General features: G+C 26.4%; 2 protein-coding genes across 3 annotated transcripts; both read left to right on the top strand.

The window, feature by feature from the left end:
- Window positions 1–16,685: 16,685 nt before the first annotated feature.
- Window positions 16,686–17,950, top strand: LOC113558178 (probable uridine nucleosidase 1). Its single transcript, XM_026963680.1, has 4 exons — window positions 16,686–16,747; window positions 16,875–17,073; window positions 17,142–17,570; window positions 17,636–17,950. The coding sequence occupies exons 1-4, from the start codon at window positions 16,686–16,688 to the stop codon at window positions 17,948–17,950; spliced, it is 1,005 nt and encodes a 334-aa protein (XP_026819481.1).
- Window positions 17,951–24,027: 6,077 nt separating this feature from the next.
- On the top strand, window positions 24,028–26,736 carry LOC113559381 (carnosine N-methyltransferase). 2 transcript variants are annotated; one of them, XM_026965136.1, is made up of 8 exons: window positions 24,028–24,070; window positions 24,426–24,541; window positions 25,165–25,369; window positions 25,457–25,617; window positions 25,677–25,820; window positions 25,895–26,060; window positions 26,119–26,352; window positions 26,411–26,736. In XM_026965136.1, exons 2-8 carry the CDS (start codon window positions 24,456–24,458, stop codon window positions 26,648–26,650), a joined length of 1,236 nt encoding a protein of 411 aa, XP_026820937.1. In that variant the 5' UTR covers window positions 24,028–24,070; window positions 24,426–24,455; the 3' UTR covers window positions 26,651–26,736. The 2 variants fall into 2 exon arrangements, with proteins under 2 accessions (XP_026820937.1, XP_026820938.1); XM_026965137.1 differs by lacking the exon at window positions 24,028–24,070 and adding an exon at window positions 24,161–24,179.
- The last annotated feature ends 5 nt before the right edge of the window (window positions 26,737–26,741 follow it).

The raw sequence follows: 26,741 nt of genomic DNA on the forward strand, positions 1-26,741 counted from the left end.
GATGAATGTATTGATTTTACAATGATGTGTTTTTTTTATATATCAAAATCACGAAAATTAGCAAGGAATTTTGAAGTTGAAAATTCATAAAATTGTTGTGATTTATACTTAAGGTTCAAAAATTCAATACAAGGTTATCCATAAGTTTTCCTTCAAGTAACTGTAAAAAAAATTCCAGCGTCTATATAGAAAACATTTTATGAGCGTATGAAATTTAATTTTTTACGAAATCGCGTAAAATAACGATATATTACAATTTAAATATAGGTAATAATACAATATATCCAACTAATTATCATTAACTGACAAATCATCTCCGTTCAGAATCGTTTTTCGTAAACAATGATATCCGTCATTACATTCAAATTTAACACATCCATTATAATGACCAGGTTCTCCATCTCTACTATACAGCAAAGCGATACCCACTTGCTCACTTTTTTTTCATTTAATAATTTTCAAAAGAATTGAAGATAGCCATTTTATAGAGTTAGTTTTTCTGAAAATATTGACGTTTCAACATTTTAATTTCATTAATTTCCTGATTTTTTATATTTTTTCTAGTTTTGAAAAAAACTGCGAATTATTTTAATACGATTGTGGTATCATTGTATCAAACATGTAGCCCGCGTGCTCGCACGGCCGACGAACTCTTTCTGAAATTATAGTCTGTCGTTAGATGTAAATACAATTTATATTAATATAATAAATTAAAATTTCGTCTTTTATAAACCAAATATAAATATAATATCCTTTCTTATGTTGTTGATTTCTTTTATTGTATTGATTATAGATGTCGCACTGTCGCAGTATTGTATTTAGGACTGTTCCTAGGTTTTTCGGGGTCAGGGGCAAATTAATGTTGGGGTCCTTTGACCATCATAATATGTACGATATGATAAAAAAAACACTCGTTGATTTCAACAAAATTCTTGCAAATGTATTTTTCAAACCTTAACCACAACCAATCTTATTAAAATGTACATATTGTTACATTTTTTGTGGGTTAGGTACATTTTAAATAACTTCTTAACTATGTATTACCAATTTTAATAAAAATAAGAACTGTAAAATACAAATATAATTATTAGTTTTATTAATTTTTAGTTAATTAAATAAAAACATACAAATTAGCATAAACTCCAGGGCCCTAATTAAAAAAATTAATTAATGAATTGATAAAATTATTTGAAGTATTAGTTAATAATTATAGTGTTATTCTATGTCCAATACGAAGGTATCTTGTATAGGTACTAGTTTAACACAGTGGCGTGAAGTGGAGTCATCAATGGTATGACTGGTATAAGCAACGCTCCTTATATGCATGCGCCGATAATTGGTAAAAACGACTAAGTGAAAAACGTTAATTTTGGTTAAAAGTTATTAAAATAATTGTCGTCATAAGTAAAATTATTTTTAAATTACATAAAAATTTGAAAGCACGCTTATTGAAATAAACTTTACATTAATATTAATTTTTTTAACATGTAAGTTATATATATATATTTTTTTTATTAGAAGTAAGGCTTCAACATCACAGGTCATTAGCCTAAAGTTATATTTGTATACCTACACAATGATACACATGGGTTGCGATAAACCAAATTTTATCGTTAAAAATGTAATTGTATTTTATACCTATAGGTACCTACGTAGTTTTGATAAGCTAAGTCGTAACGATAATAATAATAGTGAGAACAAACACCTATTACTTATTGAGTATAATAAAAGTTTAAATTACAACTTCGGATGTTATAATAAGATTATGGATATAAACTATAAGTTCTACTATATTCTGTAAAACATTAGGCGTTAGTTACGGCATGATCGTTCGACGTGAATACGTGATAACTTACGGAAATTTAATTTTTTTTTTAAATATGGAATTTGTTAAATCTAACAAAGGTGACTTAAAAATTTGTTGGAATGGATATATACGTACATAATGAAACACCAGGGCCAAACGCGATTAACTTGTAGATGCACAAATAGGAATGCTCTTTGAAATGTCTCGGCACAATGTATACAGACTTGGAGAAATGTAATCCACAAATTGGAAAAGTTCATAGTCATATATCTGATACACACGAAGTAAATATTTTTTTTATAATTCTACTGAAAATTGAAGGAAACGTAATTAATTTAATTTATAATTATAAATCTTTTTATTTAGGTACATGCATATTGCATATTTTTAAATTGCTCACAAAGTATGAGCTATATAGCTCAGGGCCTCCCAAAAAAATTATAGGCTTGCAGTTTCTTTACAACTATAGATATACAATTAAAAATAAAATTTCAATATTAAAATTTATTTAATGTGTATTTATTTATAAAATGTCGTTTTTTTCCTAGATTCGCACGCGCCACATCATTGAGTCTTATACTACCTACTTTAAAAACTAATAGAAATCTAATAATTAATTATGTTAATTAATTTGTGACTAACGATTTTTATTTATTTTTTATTACGATAAGTACAACTTGTAATAAACCTTGAATTAAATTTTAAAAATTTTTTGGATAGCCAAATTTTTTTTATCGGCATTTAAAAAAAAAAAATTTAGAAAAATCGAAAATTTCAATGGTTTATAAATAGTTAAAAAAAATTCTAAATATTTTGAAAATTTAATCGTAATTAGATAACGCTAATATAAACATTTGGTGAAAATTTCAAGTATTTACAATGATTTGTTTTTGAATTACTGCAAAATTAAAAAATCGATTTTGCCGAAAAGTGGTTATGCGTAAAAATTTCTGTTTTTCCGTTATTTTTTCAGGGTTTAGACGCTTTTGAAAACTACTGAACATTTTTTACTTTTGACCCCCCCCCCCCTACAAAGTATCAACTAGATGAATTCTCCTTTTCAGAGAGTAGCTGAAGTCAAAAATCAAAGCATTATTTCTACTCCAAAACGTGATGACCGACACAAAAATAAAAAAACAACCTTTGTAGAACCAATACATTCATCACTCCGTTCAGAATCTAAAATAGAAAATGTAACAAAATTATTTAATTCACAATACACAATAAGACCAAATTATTAAATTAAAATGTGTGTTGACAATCGTGGTACTGGTAACTAATGAAGTATTAACCACTATATTATAATCAGTAAAATCAATAATCAATTATTAATTTTATTTTTATTTATTATATTAATTTAATCACTTAATCAATAATCGTGATATTTTTGGTAAAAAAATATTATATTGTGATACGCCACTGTAAACATTGATTAAACATCAATGCTAATTTCTATCCTTTCAATCAAAAATTAATTTTTTAAATAGAAAATAGAAATTTTATCTAATTATGTATTAGTTAAAAAATGTTTAGTGTCGCACAATGTAGTATTTGTACAGAAAAAAAAATTAAAGGTTCAACGACATACATTTGAAAAATATTTTATTGTTTACTAGCTGACCCGGCAAACGTTGTTTTGCCAAAAAGAAAATACTCTTAAAACAAAAACTGCAAAAAAATTTTGATACCTTGGGCGGGTTCACCACTCTTTAAATGACACCTTAACCCATTCGGCCACCACTACTGTTGGAATTATGGGAGGGTAATAAGGTTGTCAAGCCCATGTAGTAAACCCACGTTAAAATCGTTTTCTCCATGTTGATCCATTTTTTTGGTGTTGGCCGGGGGCCCCATTTTAACGATTAATTATGTCATATGAATAATTTTATAAGCTAAAGCTTGCTGTAGCTTTTTAAATTCAAAAAAACATTCCGGAACTCAAAAAATCAATCATTAAAAAAATTTTTAAAAAAGGGTTTTTCAACAATTTTTTTCGTAAAAACATTTTCCTGGCAATTACGAACAATTAAAAAAAAAATTGAGCCAAATCGGACCAGCCATTCTCAATTGATGAATTGTTATACATTTTTAGCTCCATTTTTATATATATATATAGATTTAATTTTTTTTTTATATACAATTAATAATATAACTAAACAATATGTATCGTAATTAAAATAAAACATTAGGTAATTTTCATTGATAAGTTTATGTTATTTTATTACATTAATACATTATTTGTACAAGAAAAGTGATCTATTATTTTTTTACTAATTTAATGAGTAGGTTAGAAATATAATAAAATCCAAGTTCCTTTTAAAAAGCAACATACCCGCCGCACTGGTTTGGTGGTTATTTATTTCTCCATCTTGTTGGTATGTCATAATTAATAATAATTGGTATGTTGGTAGTAATACAAACAATCGGGCAGAAGGGGTGGTTTAAACCCAATCAGTGAACCCGCTTCCAAGTATTATGATATATACACTTTATCAACTGGAGCGCTAAGCCAAATAGTTTAATGATGACAAAATATATCGAAGTCAAATAAGGAGTGGACCAAATAAGTAACGTATAAGTTGATATAAATATGCTAATAGAATGCTGTAAAAATACTTGATATACATAGTTAAATAATTTAGGGACTAGAACAATAGGTTAGAATGAGCATTGATTCAATTCTATTCTATAATCAATGGTAAGAGTAGTAACACTAGTAACTATAGTAGCCAGGAGGGCTATAGGAAATGCAAGATATACAATATTAAAATAGATACCGTATAAATTTGATAGTTTTAAATCGGTAATATTACTCTGATTTTCTATTGTTTGGAGGTATAGTACGACTTTTGTCATTTTTCTTGTGACATATCGCCACATAGAGGTAAAGTATCGCCATATGGAGGTGAAGCATCAGCAGATAGAGATGAGGCATCACCACATGGAGTTGACATATATTATTATACTAGCATGTAATATATGTGTTCATAATCAATGTCTAATTGTCTCTGGACATCTATTAAGCTGCATTGTTTTGTCTCTGGTACAAACCACCACACAAATAATGCACCACAAATGCATAACACAAAGTGAAACAAGAAGACATATTCGATTCCAAAAAACTTGATAATTTCGTATGGAAAGTAAGCACTTGTTAAGACTAGTAGCCAATTTATAGCTGTTGTAAAGCTATTATTCCGTACGACTTGACCTAAAAAAATAACCATAGTATTTATAGATATATTTACTTTAAACTATAATTGTGTATAACTAGTACTTTTAGATATTGTTATTGAAAATAATAATTTATATATTTAAGAAGATAATATAATATATTAGTTTTACGTGTATAGAAGTTTTCATTATATAAATAATATTGTATTATTATATTGATGTAATTTATGCGAACTTTGTTCGAAAATATTTCTCCCAATAAAACTCAAGGGACAGTTCCAAATCCTAAAGAACACGCCATAATGAAAAACATAATAAGAATCATCGATATATCATTGAATGTAGTAGTATTTAGTTGCATTTTAATAGTAATTCAGAATGCCAAACCAACCAAACATAGATACGTAATCACTGCCGAATATATTAATAATATTCGACGACCTTTGCTGTCTATAATAATTATTGCAACATGCATCATAATGATTTAAAATACATTATTCGATATAATGTATAAGTGATAAGTATATTATACCTGTTTCAAGTGTGAGCTGATCAGCTGAAATCTAAGAATCAAATTCTGACTTAAAATACAAATTTGTAACTAATTTGAACGATTCCTAATGTGATGGATACCATTTTAGGGTTAACATCAATGTCGGTCATTTTCATTATATGAAACATGTACGATACCATTACATTTATTCTACACATTTGATGGAAAACATGCATCCGACACCGATCAACGGTGCTTTTCGATCCGCACAGTAACTAAATGCGTCCAATATATGCCACGAGTTTCGTCGATATGTGTTGCGGTAATCGAAATTAAACTATAAGTATTTAAAAAAAAAACCACACTATACGTGGTTGTATTTTGTATTATAAATCTCTCTTACATGAAATCACATATAATTATCTTTTTCTACTGTTTATCATATGTAAATATAATATACCATTGGGCGCAATATGTCTGTCATATAGGATTCACCCAACAAATTTATAGTGCTTAGACATTCATCATTCCTATGGTGTGGTTCGAAAAAATTGTTTGACGATGAAAACAGCGGTTTAGGAACAAAACATAATCCAATTGCGTGAAATATAACGATCAAGCAGCAATACACGTTTAACGGTATATTGAAAGGTTGGCGATTATCATATTGTTTGAATGGGCCAAATACGTCGGATATCACGATGCCCATTACCACGATCGCGTGGAACAGTATACCCATTCTGCCTAAGAAAAAAATTATTATTTGTAAGTGATAGAAATCAAATGACAATCGATCCATGTTTTCGAAAACGAAAAGCAAAAATCAGTAATTATAAAATTTTAAATTTTAAATTTGGGGGCCTATTATAATTTGCATGTATGAGGTATGTACTGTGTGTATGCTCCCTGATATATATGAGATAAAAGTGGAAAGGAATATGTACAATGTACAAACCATTTTTTAAGCCTACCTCAAATTGCGCTTATAGCAGTAATATATATATATAGGTACACACTAGCTGGGCATTATTGTTTATGAAATATTGAGAATCATGAATTTACCGTTATGAATGGTACCTTAAGATATTTTTTTTATCTGTGGTTTACTGAAAATATTGAGTTCATGGCTACGTAATTTTTCGAGTCGTGTTTCTTATTGTTTCGTAATCTGATTGGCCGTTTTAATCATGGTATCACTCACTAACCATTATTTACCGTGAGTTGGCCCGAGCTCAACTTTTGAACACGACATGGCAGACGACGTAGCTATATGAACACGGCTTAACTTGTAAATTTCATATATCACTAATAGTCCATAAGAAAAGGGACACCAATTGAAGACAATAATGTGCAGATATATACAGAGATAGACACGACTTTTTTCTATCTAAAGACGATTACACTACCACCGTGATACGTTAACTACTCCGCATCTAGGGTAGGAATCATAATTTTTCCAAAATAATAACATTTTCTATAATATTAGACCGAATTAAAATAATAACTTTTTCGATGGAAACAGAAAAAATAAACTAGTTATCGTTTTTTGTATCAACTTCAAATAAGTATGAATTTTTTCGTCGTGGTATTTGCATTATTTCCTTCCTAAAATGTTCCCTAATTTAAACTAAATAATTAGGGCAAGTTTTTTTTTTGTCAACTGAAATTTGATAACTTTTAAATTACACTATATAGTTCATATAAAGTTTAAATACAACTATTGGACTTTGGTGATAAACAAAAATAGAAAACACAACGATAGAAAAAACTGTTATTCAACTGCATCTGATTTTTTTTTATTCCAATACTGTAAGAAATTTTTCACCAGGCTAGGCTACCTGTCATAATATTATGTAGTAGTATGGTAGTATATATGTTACCATATATTATTTATTAGTGTTTATATACTATATATTTTATTTAATGTTTACAATTTTTTCAAGTACTATGGAAAAACGAATGTGTATTATTTTTAAAAGATACCTCGGAACCTTGGGTACGAAATTTCGCCAACGTATGCGGGTACGATAGCGGACATAGCGCCTGAACCGATGCCGAGTAATAATCTACCGGCGACCATCAACTCCGTCGAAGTAACGATACACAAACCACCGATCAAAACAGCATCGAAAAATGCCATGCCCAGTCGGCTGTCAAAACGCCTCCAGCGGGCCCTGAGAGTAATGCACCAATCACGGCACCAGCTACGAATAAGATAGGCGAAAGCGAGCAACAAAGGCCACCACCGGAAATTGGTGATGAGAAAATCTGTGATCCTGGCTGCGGGATTAGAGACAACCATTCCATTTGTCGGATTATTATACCGATAGCCATCGCTACTGATAACACTGAAAACGTATACCTATATGGTTATTATAGTTTACAACAATAAAATAAAACATCGATTACAATAATGTTATAAAAAAAATTTTCGTAATTTTGTTTGATTATCATTAAAAAATTATTATTTAGTATCGTATCATCATAGATCATACTTATGATTTTATGAATTATAGAAGCGATATAACCTAAGAACAATTTTACTTTGTATAAAATTCATTCCATTTCAACGGACATGACACATTATTACAATTCAATATGTTTTCATACAATAAATTTACGATTATCTTATAAATAAGTAAGGTTACGGAATATATAATTGCATTAAATATTCAAATAAATAACTGTAAAGAAATGAATATGTTTTGATTATGTAACACAATTAATACATTTTAAAAGCTATAATATGACAGTGGGAATATACCTAATTTATAGAATTATGGATTCAACCGATATCTAAAATAAAATATACGTTTCATAATAAAGTTGCTTTCATAATATTATATAAAAAAAAATACATATATTTACTAGGTAAACCAATCATACATCATCATAACGATAATTTATTACGAAGAAATATATAAACATAAACTAATACTAGTAATGATTATGATTTTATATCTATCAACTCTATAATTATAAAATCAGCATAAAATATCAAAAGTTATGACTCTATAGAAAAAATAACAAAGTTCAACAATGTAAAAAAGATTTTTTTGTTTAAATACACTAAATACGAAACACATTCAATAATACCAAAATTGTGCAAAATATCTATGTATAATTTGACATCACCTCTATTGGAAACTTCGGTTATAAATCTAAACCGATTAAATAATTGAAAGTAGTGCAAAACAATTAGATGAAATAATCACATAAACAGAAAATGACATACTCAGATTTCATTAGTAAAATAAAAAATAGTAAGTATATTATGGACACCATAGGTGTTATCAGCGGTGTGCTCAACTTTTTTGAAAAGGGGGAGGGATATTCATTTTTGACTTGTCATAGACCCTAAATTTTATTTTCATGTGTAGAAAATAAATCATTACAAAAAATCGAAAGGGGGGTATGACACCCTGATCCCCCCGTTATATTGGTGAATATTATAACACACAATATAACCAAGTTTACGAGTATAAAATATTAAATTATACTACTTTTCTGCAGTAGGTGTCAAATAGATTACTGTATAATGGATGTATTAAATATTAAACTTGAATCCAATGATACAACATTGGATATTGGAATGTATATAAAAATGATTTTGTCATTTTTAACGCCAAAGGGAGACGGTCTATCAGCCTATATAATTATATCACTAGTTGTCTAGGTATATTTTATGATATGTTTATTCCTATTGTTATAAAAGTAATTTATTTTATATTATTAATAATACGGTAGGATGACTTAATTTTTGACAAAAATGTTACATTTATTGTACGAATAATGCATAAGCATCACTATTACGAATATAATAATATATATTTATACCTATACCATATTATATATTTTTATTATTAACTTTGAGTTAATAGTTAATACCATCTTCCCGTAAAACAATAAAATTTGAATAAGTTAATGGTATAAAAAGGTATTATCTATAAATTAATCTATATATTATAAAATGTCATTGTTTATAGAAAATTTCATAATATAGGTAGAAAATAGTTGAACAGTTGAAGTTTCACCAATAATGTTTTTGAATTATAAAAAATAATTAAAATATTACAGCTATTGATCGTTTAAATATAAATTACTTGAGGAACTTTCCAAGACTTCCAGGACTTTCAAGTCTTAGCTGTAAAAATTGAACATTTTATAAATTGTCAGCTGCTAAACAATTTGCTAAATTTCATGATTTTGACAAATTTTGTAAAAAATTATAAAACTAATTATGCTTATATATTTTAAATAGTTTTATATAGCTATAAGAACAATGGATGTGGGAATAATATTAATTTCTAAAGGTTTTTTATCGAGCAGAAATGGGCTGGATCGACGTGGCGGTAAACATTTTCATAATACACGTAACCTTGGGTCTAACACGATGTTAAAGGTTTAAAAAGGATTAAATCATATCTACGCAACACAATATCTGAAGTAATACTGAAATAATATATTAACCTATGCATTTTGTAATGTTTTATTTTTTCAATTTAGAAGGGCTAAATGGTTTAGCGATGTTAAGCATTCATAGCAATATTGGCATTAATGTAGACGAAGTGTTGGATGAAATGACTCGAAAACCAAGATAAATAAATATTATTTTGTGAACTTTTTATGAAAATAAAGTATAATATTATAAATGTTAGTATAGTTTTAAGTAACATCATGGCGACATGGCCTATAATAGTGCATTTTACAGAAAGGTAAGATAACATATAGATAACCTAGATATTTGTCCCCTAGGCGGCCTGGCCCTAATGTGCTAAATAGTTTTGGTCATATCACCCCCAAGAAAAAAATCCTAGATACGCCACTGTAACACATCCATTATAGTGATCTACTCTCCATACTATACAGCAGAGCGATACCCCACTTGCCCACCTTTTTTTTGTATTATTTGTATTCGTTATTTATAGTTATTGTAAGCATTTTATCAACGTATAAAAAATTGTTTAAAATATGTAGTTTTGTGTTAATAAATGATTAAAAATAATTATGTCGAGTTTGAATACTGTAATATATTTATGCAAAGAAGTATTTTATGCAAATAGTCAACCAACAAAAATCGCTAATGTGTATGATGATTATATACTATATAAAGTATCTTGTGGTAAATTACTAGCATTAGCGAAAAGTAAAATCTACTGTTTTTCTTTTAAAGTTGAGTATTTAATAAAATTGTGTATGCTTTGTAAACTATACTAAAAACTATTGGTTATAAATATTATAAAACATTTCAAATTTGACATTGTGTAATTCTTTTTTCAAAATTCCCGTTTTGGCCATTTGGCCATTTCTCTAGTTTGTGAATCACAATTTACAATTTATATGTATATTTATTATCATTTATTGAATGTTGTTAAGTTGCTGACATTTTGTCTTATAATAGGTTACAGCTGTACTTTTTAAAATTCCTTTTGTTATTTTCGGTATAAATCATTATAGATATAAGATATTATGTGATACTAATATCTTTATTATTGAAGATTCCTACCTACACTGTCTACACTGATTTATAGGACCCAATAAGTATGTACGTTCCCACCATCATGTACATCGCGTTTATTTGGCAAGTTACAAATTATAATTTATAAATATTTTTTTTTCATATCTATATAAACCTTTTACAGTTTACTATTCCTAAACTATGAACTATGGCTACACTCTGCTATCTTCGATGATCACGTATTCACGTATAATACGAATAAGAAATAAAAACACATTGAATATTTTACTATTAAACTTTTAACTAGTTCTAATTTTCTGATTTATAATTTAAATCAATAATTTGATTGATCCTATGTCGACATATATATATACTCGTACTTCTGTCGTGAAATTTATAAATAATAGACAAATAGATGAATATAGAACATTATAATATAAAATATAACATTTGTACATAATATTATAATAAACAGCTATAATAAAAATATATAAAAATATAACTTTTAAATTGATTTTTTTGTTGAACTCACCGTGGTTTTTATTAAAAGGTTGGACAACTAAAATTTGGTTACTCGAATAAAGTATAAAATAGAAAATAAAAATTAGATAATTTCTACGTCTTAAGTGAGTTATGGTGTATAAAATATAAATTTACAATGCATACCTATGTGGTAGCCGCTAGATATATATAATAAATGCCTATGATTAGTAATACAGTTTAATAGGTACTTGTACTAGATAAAGAATAAAAATAACTATATGGTTTGAGAATTGAGATATCAAATATCGAGGTATGTGGGTGGGTGGGTGCGCTATTAATTCGATATTAATCCATCACTTAGATTTATAAGATTTGTTGCCACATTTAGACACGTTTTTTACTCGCTTAACTTCGCGAATTTGGTTGTCAGTACTTAGTATTTAACTTAGTATTTTATTAGAATAACAATATTTTGTTAGTAGTTTGAATTTATATAATTAATTAATTATTAATTGTTCATATTATTTAATTTAAAAATGAATGAGTTTTTAATTGAAAAGTTCATGAACATCAGGTACAACCAAGGTTCCTCCAACTATACAACTAATTTTAAAAACAGTATGGGAAGAAATTGGAAATGAGCAAAAAATATCAAGCATTAAAATGTTATTGTTATTTTATTACTATTTTTTAAGTTCTGAGCATAGAGAAAAATGTAATAATTTTACGAGGATTATTTGTTTTATTTTTCTGTAAATAAATGCAAAAAAAAAATACAATTTGACTAAATACATATTATATTAAGCAGCTTTTAGAAAATTTAATGTAGGAAATCCACAGTCCGTTCATAAATAAATGCATTTATACGATAAAACTGTTTTGAAAAGTCCGTTTCGCCAGCATTACCACTTTCGAATTTTAAATTCAAACTAAATGACTTTGATAGTATTATTATGTACTTTTTTGTGAAAATATTCAATGATTATTTCCATTTTAGGGAAAGTAGCCAAACAAAAATAGGACAAGAGATGTTTTTTTTTTCATTCTAGAAACATTAAGAATAGACTTAGAAACGAAACAAAAAGTGGTATTGGTATAAAAGGTTCAAAAAGAAGTCTTTATGATGAAAGTACAACCATAAATGTAATTTATATTTTATTATATACAAGTACCTTTTTAAGAAAACAGAAAATAAAAATAAAATTATTTTTTTTTGTTTTGATTTTATTTTAAATGTTTTATTTATTATTTCATTAAAGTACGCATGTGGGAATTACCTAAAAATGGCAGTAATGGCACTTAGTAACACGAGTTTCAGATAACTGTTATTTACCAACTTGATCAGTGAGCCAGATAATTTATCTTATCAGATGGTCAGATGGCCCATAGCCCCATAGGTCTGAAGAAGAGGATATATTTCGTCAACCGGAACAAAAATAAATACATGATGGAAATGAGGAAAAATAAAATGAACAAAGAATTCAAAATAGTTACCAAAGTTATAGATGATAAAGTAACATGGCAAAAACAACTTTTCACGATGTTGCAACATATATTCGTATTATAGGCAATATATTTAAGTTTGCTGATAATAACTAATAAATATATTGATTTTACAATGAAAATTTGAAAAAATGTGTAAGTAATAATTTTTTCTAGAGAAATTTCAAGTTCAGATTTGGAAGAAATAATTAAACTTATACAAATAACAATATTAATTATTTTTCTATAGTTCAAAAACAGTATTCAATATATTTTGAAGTTCAAATTTGAATAACTTCACACATTTAAACGATGCATATCGATGTTCATTATTTTGTAAAACTTAAGCTAAAAGCTTTATTGTTGATAGCTTAAAAAGTTCGTATATTATGAATTTTACTTAACGGCGCAAACATTTTCAAACAATATAGATTAATTTTAAGATATTATCTATTTAAACCATAAACCTATTCACACTGTTTTGCTGTAAGATACCAATCATTGATTATTAGATTTAATAAGTTGATAACAAAAATATGACTATTGACTTTGGAAATAAGAAAGAACTTCAATCGACATCAGAATAAAATATGTAATATGTAAAATTAACAAATGTACATTTATATATGATTTTTTTTAAATATAACAGGTAGTTTTATTATATAAAAATTGAATATCGTTATAAGTTTTTTTGTTATAATATATATACATGTATATATATATATTATTTATATAAGTTTCATGTTTTGACAATCAATACATTTTTTTTTTTTAGTCATTGCAAAAAAGTGTCTTAATTTTTTTTATATATGATCACTCTAAAATTATTTTAATAACCACTATCACAAAAAATCCGCTTGGATCGTGACAGTCAACTGAAACTTTTCGTTTCATGAACAACCTATTATAGAATGGACCCTACAAATATATAATAATACACACTAAACAGTACAGCTAGTACAGTATGTTTAAAACAGGTTGCACTTCTTATTTCAGATTACAAATCGAGTGAAAATAAACTATTGAAGCACCGAACTTTTCACTTCAGATGTACAAATCGTAAATATAACATTATAACTATTATTAAATTTGTGAGAATTTTGATTTAATTATTTTCTATAAAATTTTTTTCATTAATTTCGACAGCTAAAAAATATTTTAAATCGAAAAAAACATATATCTATATTCAAGCAAATGTCGTTGATGATTTCTTTACTAAACCAAACAATCTAATCAGAAAAAAACAACTAGAATAATAATAATATATGCTCATTTTGACCGAAATAACTGAAATATAACTTAAATATTACATTATAATATTAGATAAGTACCAATTACCATTCAAAAAAGAAATTATTTCACTTGCGGCTATATTTCATATTTTCATATTTATATTAGTTATACTAAATAGGTACTTAGTAAATACTTAGTATTTACTATACTAAGTATACACGATATATAGAAAATATTTCTATAACAAAAATATGCTTTCACCTTTAATATTAATGCAATAATTTTTGTAATGTTCATTAGTTACAATTTTGTAAATATTAAATTAATATACATTTAACTATTTCAGCATACAATTTATTTTAAAGATATTGACTGATAATCGTCAAAAGGATTGCTATTAAATAATATTTAAATAATTTCAAGTGTATTCCTACAAAAACAATTTCTTAATATAGTTATAGACTATAATACAGTTACACTTACCTACAAACTAAATAAGTCAGTAAAATATAATAAAATAGAGCTCTTGATTTAATATTAAAATTTATGAATTTATCATTTAAATTAAACAATATTGCACACCTCAAATATTTGTAAATAAAAGTCGTAAAACTTGTTTGACAGTTTTATGAGATTTTGTTGATATTTAGGATATATTTAATGTAATCTCAGAACTCAGTCCAAATACAGACGTACAACATAGAATATTTTGCATAGTTAGGTAGTTTTAATATTTAAGTAAATTGACTTATTGTAAAATTTAAAAGTAAGCACATTATGTGTTTTTTTTATTAGTATTTTAATTTTTTCGATAATTCAATTTCTAAGCAAATTATTGACAGGGCATAAAGAAACAATTGCTAAAGCTTTCCTTGGAATCAGACAATTCAAGAGACAACCAAATGGATTTCCAATATAAATAATAGGATAGCCAATACAAATAAAGATATTAGATAGACAGAAACACAGTTATGAATGACAAGCAAATGCTAGGACACTGCGTAAATGACAATTTAAAGCTTAAAGAGGTGTGGTGGTTATATAATATGGTCTTAAATAACTTCTATTTAGCAATAAATGAAAAATAAAAAGAAACAATATATGGCTATTATATAAGTTATATGAAAGTGTAAAATATTACAATTTAAAATTAAAATATAGAAAAAAAAACGACACAAAAAACATATCATAATGTTCTTATATTTAATTTTCATAGTAGGAAATTCACTTTAATATTACAACTTACAACACAAAATTGGAACAAGTGAACAAGTGAACCGTCATCTTAACTCTTAAGATTTGAAAATTGATTCTACATTTTATCAGATATATACATATTTATCATACAGTCTTGACAATTTCGATCAATCTTATTTAATATTTATTTTAAGTTGAAATTTATGTAAAAATACCTACTTATGGCAATTTACTTATCTTGCTTTTTACAATAAAAATGACAAACGTACCTACTTTGATTTGGTTTGCTAGTTATCCAATCTGTCATCAATGTTTAAAGTAGGTACCTACACGTATATAACAGAAAAATACCTCAGTGTATACTGTAAGAAAATACACACCCAATATGTAGGTTGTCATTCAAAAGTAAAAAAACTTAGAAAATTATATAGCTACATAAAATTGTAAAAACATAATTTTATGCTATTATTATCAAAAACATTACAAAACTGTTAACAACTTAACTCAAGAACTATCAAATAATTATTATACAAATTTTTGCATAGATCATTTATATATACGTATATAATAGACTTGTTCGCGTATTTGTTATAAACCCTTTAATTATATAATATAATATAGTAATTTATAGACGTACTATGTACATATGCGGAGTTGCCCGATTGCGGTCGTGATATCTAATGGTCGATAATGGTCATAATGATTTAATTAGTTTTAAATTTACATGCATAATTTATTTAAAAAATAAAAATAAATCAATATACCTAACATTATAAAAATAAATTAAAATATATGATACATTTTAATGATATTTTGATTCTTATATCGTACCTATAGTAGCATACAGCGGTATAGAAATAAATTGTTTATCCGTTTAAACCGTTTATCGCAAACATGAATAATGTTATATTTATGAATAAATATCAATTTGTAATTACACATTACTATTTGTTAATAAATAACAATGGGCAGTTACACGTTACACAACCTTAAATTAATGATGTATAATATATTAATTACCTAATATAATACATTATAGATCAATGTTCCTGGTTATAATCAATAATTCAAATGTAATAATTGAGTTAACAATCAATATTTAACCATGAAATGAAACGGTACAAGTAATAATTAACCAATCCTAATACTAAGGTATTTAAAAAATTAAACAAAACAATAACGTGTATCAACGTTTGGCGGGCAGCCAGATTAATAAGCTACCCGACCTTCAATGTAAGTTTTAAACATTTAATAACAATAATGACATATTGAATTATTGACAAACGTAACTCTTTTATTTTAACAAGTAATTCACGGCACACTTATTATTTTGTGAGTTAAATAATAAGTCTTCCATTATGATGAAAAAAAAAGAAATATTTATTTCACTTGGGTTAATTTTGATGACAATTTTAAAAAGGTAAATTAATTTTCATAAAGTTTTAATTTAAAATAATGAATAAAATATTTTAAATATTATTATTTTACAATTTTCAAAATATTTTAACTATAAAAATGTATAAATCCAATTTAATTGATTCCGCTAGAATGAAAAGTGATAAACTTGTGATTGACACGGATGCTGGTGCTGATGATGCAATGGCAATTTTGCTTCTACTATCGGCGTGTGCCAACAACGACACGAATTTTGATATTGTGGCAATTACTTGCACCTATGGTAACACTAATTTGAGAAATGTCGAAAAAAATGTGCTTAAAACATTGACAATCGCAAATCAATCAAAAGTAACTAAAACGAAAAAAAATTATCTATTGACATGCATTTTAAAGCAAGTAATTAATATTTTACATAGATTCCAGTTTACACTGGTGCTTACAAACCTTTGACCCACAATCATACATCTGATAATTTCTTTGGTAATGATGGATTTGGTGATTTTGAATTCAATCAAAAATTTATAAGTAATATTGACAGATCAAAACATGCAGCAATTGCATTAATTGATTTAGCTTATAAGTATCCGGGTGAATTGAATATACTTGTACTTGGCCCAACAACAAATATCGCGCTCGCCATTTCATTGGATCCAAAATTTGTCCATAAAATTAAGCGATTTTATGTTATGGGTGGTAGTGTTATTGGAAATGGAAATATAAGTCCAGGTGTTGAATTCAATTTTGGCTCGGATGCAGAGAGTAATTTTATATTTTTTAATTCAACTCGAGGAGAAGTTAGTTTATTACTACCCTGGGAGACAAATTTATCGATTAATATATCATCGGTAAAATATGCAAAATTAAAAATTACTTTAAATAATATATAATATATAACTTATTTTTTTGTTAGTTATGGAGAAAAAATGTATTAGGCGGTATTAATTCAAAGTTTCTAAAATTTTTGAATAAGGCCGAATCAAAAACTACAGAATTATCAACTTGGCAACCTTGTGATTCTTTAATTGCAGCAGTAATTTTGTGTCCAAAATTGATTAAAAAATCAATTGTTACGAATATAACACCAATTATGGAAGGTGAAGCACGTGGTGGAATACTGATTGATTATTCAGAAAACTCCTACAAGCCAAAAAATGTTGAAATTATTCAAGATATTCATGTTGAAGAGTTTCAAAAAATTCTTCTCTCATATTTATCATACATTTAAAATAAAAAAAAAAATAAAATAATATATTAGTGTTTTTTATAAGCCTGCAGCATTATATCAACTATAATGGATCAATTAACATATCAAAAAAGGTATTGATTAATCAATTATAATAATTAAATTATTGTAAATATTTATAATTAAATTTATCTATAAAAATAATGAAACAAAGACACCCTGACGACCATGTATCTTTTACTTGCAGCAAACTGTTACAAATTATTATACACCTTATTGTAAATAATCTCTGACCATAAATATTTTTTAGATTTTAAAAATTAGTAGCAATAGTATCATACGTTATTATTTCATTGACGAGTTTTATTTAAATAAAATAATATCTTTTTTACATTTAAAAACGTTCTAATAACATGGTAAATGAGTATATGATAAGCTCTAATTATTATGAACACACAGTGCATCACGTAAACTAGACTACCTGAACTACTACATATTATTTTATATTTTAATATTTTTTAACACCATGGCCGAAGTGACACAAATAAAAACATGTACTTATAATATAAACACTTAAATCATTTGCTGAATATTTTAATTATCTACGGTTATTTGTTTTTGGATAATAATAAAATAAAGAAATTAATTTTGTTAAAAAATGGTTGTTATAAAATTCCCATTTTTATAAAAAAAAATGTATCTATTTTTCTCAATGTAATATAAACATTTGGTGAGAATTTCAGGTGCATACGATAGCGTCGGTTATTCGTGACCGTGTTCAAAGGCCTCTCTTTAAGTTAAACCCCATTACTAAAAATATATAGATACATCAACAATAGATACAAACGCACGATATCGAACAAGTCTTTCTCAGTCACCATCAGTCGATCACGGTCGTCACGCGATCACAACTCTATGTCATGTCCAATATGGTAATATACTGCATTCGTCCACCCGGGGCCGGCTTAGATAACGAGTAACATAACTATAATATGTATAGTGTATAGATAACCAATGTCCAGAATCGTTCAATTCCTACAAATGCCATCGATTCTCTCTCACCCTTTTGTGTCCATCTATCCTATTCCAGTAATTTGTAAGTATTTTTGTTATTTAGTTTGGTGAATTAATACCTATTTGATTATTATTATTGTTACAAAAATTACTTATATTATATTATATCTTTATATATACAGAGTGATTCTTTTATAATGAAACACTCGTCATTTCAAAAAGTATTCATATTTTTGAAAACATTTTTTTACATAGTTTTTACAAGCGAAGTAGTGGACAAATATTTTGCAGGGTAACCCCGTACCATTCTTCTCCAGGCATCAAAAACTTTAAATACTTATAACTCATAATTTATTCACCCTAAATTCGATTTTTATATATCAAAATACTCAGAAAATTATTCTGCTTTGGAATATGAAATTAAAACTTGTTGTCATTCAAAAAAATAAAAAAACTTTAAAAAATGTAAGGATAAAAAGTATTTAAAAATATAATTTTTTAATGAAAACATGAATACTTTTTGAAATAATAAGTGTTTTATGATAAAAGAATCACCCTGTATATATAAAAGAATAAGAACAGGCATTTTTTATGTTCTAATTTTGTGACAACTGAATGAAAATAGTGCACTATTTAATTTTTTTTTCACAGAGTTGTTCCAAATATCCTCTTGAATGTCACCACATCACCTGATTTTTCATATTTTTTTTATCTGAGGGAAGGGAGAGGCGAGTTTGTATTTAAGGTTACGGGTTTTTTAACGTGTCAATTAAATAATTTAGCGATTTTTTTTTTCACAAGGGTGTACCAAATGAGCTTACGTGTAAGTCACTCTTAATATTTCCGATTTAATTTTATTTATCATTTCAGTTATAAACATCATAAATCAAGTTAAATTATAAAAAATATTATAATAAAAAAATCAATTTACATTTTATGTACAAATCGGTTATTTAACACACGAGCGATTCATCGCAATTCATCACGAGTTATATATCTATAGTTATAATATAAATTACATATTTTTTGTCTATACATAAAAAACAAGTTTATCAAAAAAATAAAATAATTATAATACATCTATTCAATGTTATTTTTTTTTTTTTGGAGATTAAATTATCAATTTAAATTAACGACCAAATAAACGTGTTTAATTTTTTCAAACATTGCAATAACATATACCTAGTAAGCAAAGATTTAACATAAAATATAAGACACGATTCTATCTATTTTCTACGTACATTTCGTGCAATCGACGAATGCAGATAACGTATAAAACATCAAAAATTAAATTAAGATAGTTCGTTAGTGGCTTAGTACATGTTTTTATTGATATAAATGAATTTGTCTGTCTATTGTGCAATAATTTATAATACGTAACACGGATAATGTTATATAGATAGTATGTTACCCTCTCAATCCTAGTATCCTACATACAAATTCCATAGTTATTAATTAACTAATGAGACGAATCAAATTTATCAAACTATGGATGAGAAATATTAAAAAACAGTTGTCAAAAATTAAGTTATAACTTACAACACTTATGGTTACGACATTGAAATTATTGGAAAATTTGCTGGGAATAATAAAGCAATAATCTCATAATAATTGTTTTATAGTTTAAAATATAATAAGATATTTGTAAATAAGCACACTTTTGTTTAAAAATATAAATAAATATTTACCTGTAACTATTTAATGAAATAATGTTATTTTATCTGTCATATATTTACGATAAATATAAGAAAATGAATATAAGAATACATATAATAATTTTTAGTTTAAGTAAATGATTTGGTGAATGTTATATAATATATATATATTGGTTTATAAAATATAATATATATTATGCAGGGGCGCTGGGCCAGCATTAGGTTTTTTGTCATCCTAGCCCCTAGGGCCTAGGCAATTCTAATTTACGCTGCTTAATTTAATATTTAAAAGTTAATAATTTAATATTTTAGATATGAGGGGGTATATAGAAAACAAACATTTATTTTTAACGATAAACCCTTATTTTTACTAAAAAAAAAGAATTTTTTGATCGACCTCGGTTTTCTTCACAAAAAAATAAAAATTATAAAATTAAAAAAAAATGTTCTGAAATAATAAAAGTCGTATTTTTAGTCGACGCTATACATTAATTATCATTACTATACATTAAACAATAATTATTTATTTATAGGTATATTGAAAAAATGTTATTTAATTTAAAAATAAAAAACATATTAAATTAAATTTATTTTTCGAAACTTCCCTTGTGCAAAATCAGTCAATAAATTTTTTAATATAATTTATTCCTATGAATTTGTATTATCATTATTGTTAAATTTGTATGTATTTTTTACCCCTATCCAAAAAATAACCAATAGTGTTAAGATCTTTCTTATTTCAATTATAACATTTAGTATACAATTTATATGAAATTGTATACATGTTTGTAAACGTAATAATTTTTTTTTTTTTTTAGTTTGGGTGATTTGAAAATCATGTATTTACTTCGTATAATTCAGTTCAGTTATTCTTTAGTATAAGCCATAAGATAAAAACAACCCAACACCATATAAAGACAAGTCGTATGACCCTACATTCCAGATATGCATCCCATCCATCGTGATCGCTTAGGATACCTAATCTATATTACCTATGAATTAAAAAACAGTTTTTTTGTTTGGAGTTTACGTGACTTTTGAAAATAAAAAATTTAATTACTTCGTGCTGTTATATGGCTAGTAAATTGGTAAGTACTATGATTATTATTTATTAACATAATGTAGGTGGCCAGAGTATATACTAAGTCTACCGAGTATAGTCGAATTGTACTTATTTTAGTCGATCTGCTTTTAGGTCAAAATTCGGTAATCCGGTAATGATTAAGTTAGATATGGTTATCGTAATATCATACAACTGATACAACAAACAAGATTAGTAACATACAGCATTGATTATAAATACAATAAATATAATAGTATTTATATTTTATAATCAATGCATATTGTAACAATCGATAGCGTTGGAAAAATAATCCAGATAATCAGCGATAAATTTAACATTGGTCGAATATTATGGATGTTTTTACAACCGAAAATTAATTTCAATTTAATAAATTCCAACAAAATTTCGTGACATTTTTTTCATTTGGCGGAAAAGGAAAAGGTACACTTTTGGCCAGAACCGCGGATCATGACTCACGCTCCAGATAAAAATATCGTGCATTTGAAAACACTCATTTAATTTTTCACTTACAAGCTTTTTATATTTTTAACGTTTATAACATGTTTATTTTTCAAATACTTCTGTTGAAATTTTTTTTGTACTAGTGCAGTTCGAAAATTACCTATTTTTTGCCCGAGTGCAGTAACTGAGTTCGACCATTACATTTTTTTTAACCCGAGTGCAAAAAGCATTTGACCATTTATTTTAGGTAAAAACTAATAAATGCAATTTACCTTCAACCATCACAAATTCCCGAATGTATTAATATAAGGCATACATGGTATGGTCATTGGTCACTATGGAATTACACTGAATAATGAATACACATTTTATTCGCCATTTTTAGGAACCCCTTATCACTTAAGTTGCTTACACCATACACTTATTATAAGTCTATGGTTTACACAGATATATATATATATATATACTAAACTAGATATCCGACTATGTACTTGGCTATGCAACACGGCTGTAGATACAGACATACAGACTATCTACAACCGTGCTATGCAACCAAATATGAATCCTGCCGCCATATGCAGTTTGGGCAATGTTAACAAATTTATGTTATCAATTCTCATGATAACACTAATAAATAAAATGGACTAAATGCCGCCAAATTTCAAATTTTAATCTTTAACGTTTTGTTGATCCATTCAGCCGTCGTGTCGTGTTTTTTTTTAGAGAACTTTAGTTTTATATAATATTATATATTAGAATATTTTTATGCTTATATACTTTTTTTAATTCATTCACACTATGGTGTTCCACATTTTACAAATATACGTTACTGAATAATAGTATTTGAGTATAATGAAATATTAGTATTAGAAAAATAAACGCCTTTTGCCGTTTTTGTCATTACGCAATACGCATTTTACATTATTTATTATTTTAGTGCATTAAAATAATAGCTACATTTTTAATTTCTAACGATTAATTCTATGTTAGTATTCGTTTCAGTTACTATCACTTTATCACATACCATTATGTTGATAGCAGATTGTAAACATTGCCCAACCTATAACCCTTTGTTTTTGAAAGAACATTTAAATGTATATATGCTTATTTAAATTGTAAATTGTTGAGTACTTAGAATTACAGTAAATACACACATTACTAGAACTCACGGTAAATAAAAAAATGTTAACAAAAAAATAACTGTTCACTTAGTATTATATTACAATTTATAAATCGAAACAATCTTTTAATTGGGATAGAAGCAACACGCTAACACACCAATGCTGTAAAACTGACTTAATAATATAATATACAATTATAATTCTCTATTTCGTAATAATTGGATGTACCTATGTTGCTATAATTTACAGCTTTATTTTACTTTATTGTAGATCTCTTTTATCTCGTTATGATTGGAATTTCCTATTGTGCACAAATCTTTATAACACCCATAATGTTATTTACACGGTCTCATATGCCACTTTTAGACTTTCATATACATAAAAATAGAAAGCAAAGTATCCATAGTATACAAAAATATTAAACTGTAGTTACTATGTATCACAATAATGTTGTATCTGCCCTTAAAGAAAAGAAGTGAGTGTTAATAAAAATGTGTAATTATTAAATTCGCCTGATACATTGTACATTGTGACCTATCATAATTGGTTATGAATTATTTCAAGTCCCGAGTAATAACTTTTCTTAGAGACTCAAAATGTACGAGTTTCGACATAATCTAACAAAGTTAGTCGATAATACTCTGCTTTTAAAAGTTGGGTCAAAATTATGGCGGTAAAAATTTAAAATTATTTCTTAATAAGCAATATATTTTGTGATAAGCAATATATTGTGTGATAACAGTGTAGTGACGCCATATTGGAATAATTTGGAATTTTTCCTGCGAAGATCCATTCGTATACATGGCGGCCGACTTCATTTATTCAAAGTAGTCGGCTATCTAGCTTAGTATGTATATCTGTGGTTGTTTATTAATTTATTACAGTTTATTATCACCACTTATCACACTACTTATTAATACTTATAAGCTCACTTACTACTCAAGTTATAATTTCCCGTAATTTTTATTATTATTTATTACTTATTACTTTATCATCACGTCTGTAGATTTGATTTTTTTTGCTCAATCAACTTCGGATTCCGAGCACATGTAACGTACTAACATGTTGCTCTCGGATAATTTTTTATAAACCGTTTAAAGTTGTGTTTACTTTCTTAGTAGTAACGATTCAGTACAGCTGTTGTATATTTTTCTAAATAGATTATATATTGTAATTTTTTCTTACCTCAAACTTTCGAATAGATAAACAAACAAAAGACGTATCTACTTAAAATGGATTTTTGTCACACAGATGAAGAGAACATAGAAGAAGAAAAAAAGAGCTTCCAAAGAATAATAACAGCATTTATGTTCTATAGGTAAATAAATTCTATTCTGATTGTTTTTTTATTAGTATTGATCATAAAGAATTGAGAAGTATACAATATTACATCCGTTAACCCATTGTTCATAATCAAATCCTTGGTAGTGCTTGATATATATTTTAATACTCTTTATAACTATTATGAATCTAATTTATCTCATGTGTATCTCTAACGGATACTTTATTAGTCTTTTCAACAATTTCCTATTTCATATAATTGGGAAAATATATCAGTTTAAAGTTTGACAATATATTATTGATAATTCGTGTGTGTCAAAAATAAATTCAATAATATAATTAATTTTATATATTTATTAAATTGATGATCAATTTCATCATTCTCTTACTTATCAAAAATAAATTCTCTTAAAGTGCTGAAACATTGTATTTTAGCTTTTAAATTGTTAAAAATATAGTTAAATAAGTAGTTTATTTAGTTATACAATAAAAATATATTGAATTATTTTATTTTAATGTTTCCTATACCTAATTAAAAAAATATTAATAAAAAATTGTTCATACTATTTATATTCCACCTGTACATGAATAGTAAAATATTTAAATTTTAATTATAAAATAGTAGTCATATTAATAACACTTGTTTATTTGTTTTCTTAGAATTCATTCTCTAAGCCGACTTACCAAGACCATAAACTACTTGAAATCATTACCAGAACAACATCAAAGACTATTGATTAATTACAGTAACAGTTTGGAAACTATAAGACATTGTGTAGATTATAATTATAATGTTATATTAGAAATGATTAAAGATACTGCATATTTATTTGAAAATCAAAATACTCCTAGTCTAGATGGTTGGGTAATGTTAAACACATAAATAAATAAATAATACAAGTATTAATGCTTTTAATTTGTGATTTTTAATGTGAATATTTAATGTTTATAGCATTCAACTGATAAGTACACACCAATTGAATCTGATTTGGAAAAAGTGCAATCAACTTTGAAACAGTTTGTACGAGATTGGAGCACTGAAGGAATAGAAGAACGTAACACTTGTTATAAACCTATAATTGATGAGATTTTAAAAGAATTTCCATTAGAATCGTATGTCCTATTTATGCTTAGTTACTTTGTTATGTATTAATTAAAACAAATAATTTCAGTGTTACAGCATCTGAAATTAAAATTTTGGTACCGGGTGCTGGTCTTGGAAGATTGGTATTTGAAATTGCCAAATTAGGATATACAAGTCAAGGAAATGAGTTTTCTGTGTTCATGTTAATAGCATCAAATTTTGTTTTGAATAGGTAAAAGTAATTATTTTCTTACAATATTTATTTTTGTATTTTTTCAATTTTTTTGTAACTATATAATTTTTTAGATGTCGAGGTGTTAATATGTATGTTCTTTATCCGTGGATTCATCAGTGCGATAATAATTTAGAAACTGAACATCAAATGCAATGTATTTCATTTCCTGATATCAATCCAGCCAAAGAGTTACCACAAAGTGCTCATATATCAATGGCTGCTGGTGATTTTTTACAAGTATATGAGTTTTCGATTAAAATGTGTTAAGACATTTAAAATATTCAAATGATTGTAGGTTTACACAGATAAAGACGAATGGAATTGTATTGCCACATGTTTTTTTATTGATTGTGCCAATAATATAGTTGCATTTATTGAAACTATTTATAAAATACTTAAGCCTGGTGGCATATGGGTTAACTTAGGGCCATTACTATATCATTATAGTAATGTGTTTGACCAAAATTCTATTGAACCAAGTTACCAAGTTATTAAAGAAGTAATTAAAGGGATTGGTTTTCGGTTTGAAGTAAGTTTGGATCTAACTCGAATCTTCAATGTTATTCAACTAATTGCCTGTTTTTTAGAAAGAAATTTTAAATGTACCCACAAAATATGCACAAAATCCACAGTCAATGCTACAATACGAGTACAAAAGTGTATATTTTGTGTGTCGCAAACCTAAATTTCCATTATCATTAGAACCGTCAACATCTGAAAATGAAATTAACGAAAACGGAATAGATTTCCCACTTAATGATGAAGAAGTCTGCTCAAACGATTTCAGTGGTGATAATGATGGTCATGATGCAAAAGAAACCAATTGAAAACTCAATCGATTAAGACTTAATTTTTTAATATTAAGATATTTTTGTGATGATAATAAATAATAATATTAATATTGTAAAGCAAATTTCA

Source organism: Rhopalosiphum maidis, chromosome 4 (assembly GCF_003676215.2).
Source record: "Rhopalosiphum maidis isolate BTI-1 chromosome 4, ASM367621v3, whole genome shotgun sequence".
NCBI lineage: Eukaryota > Metazoa > Arthropoda > Insecta > Hemiptera > Aphididae > Rhopalosiphum > Rhopalosiphum maidis.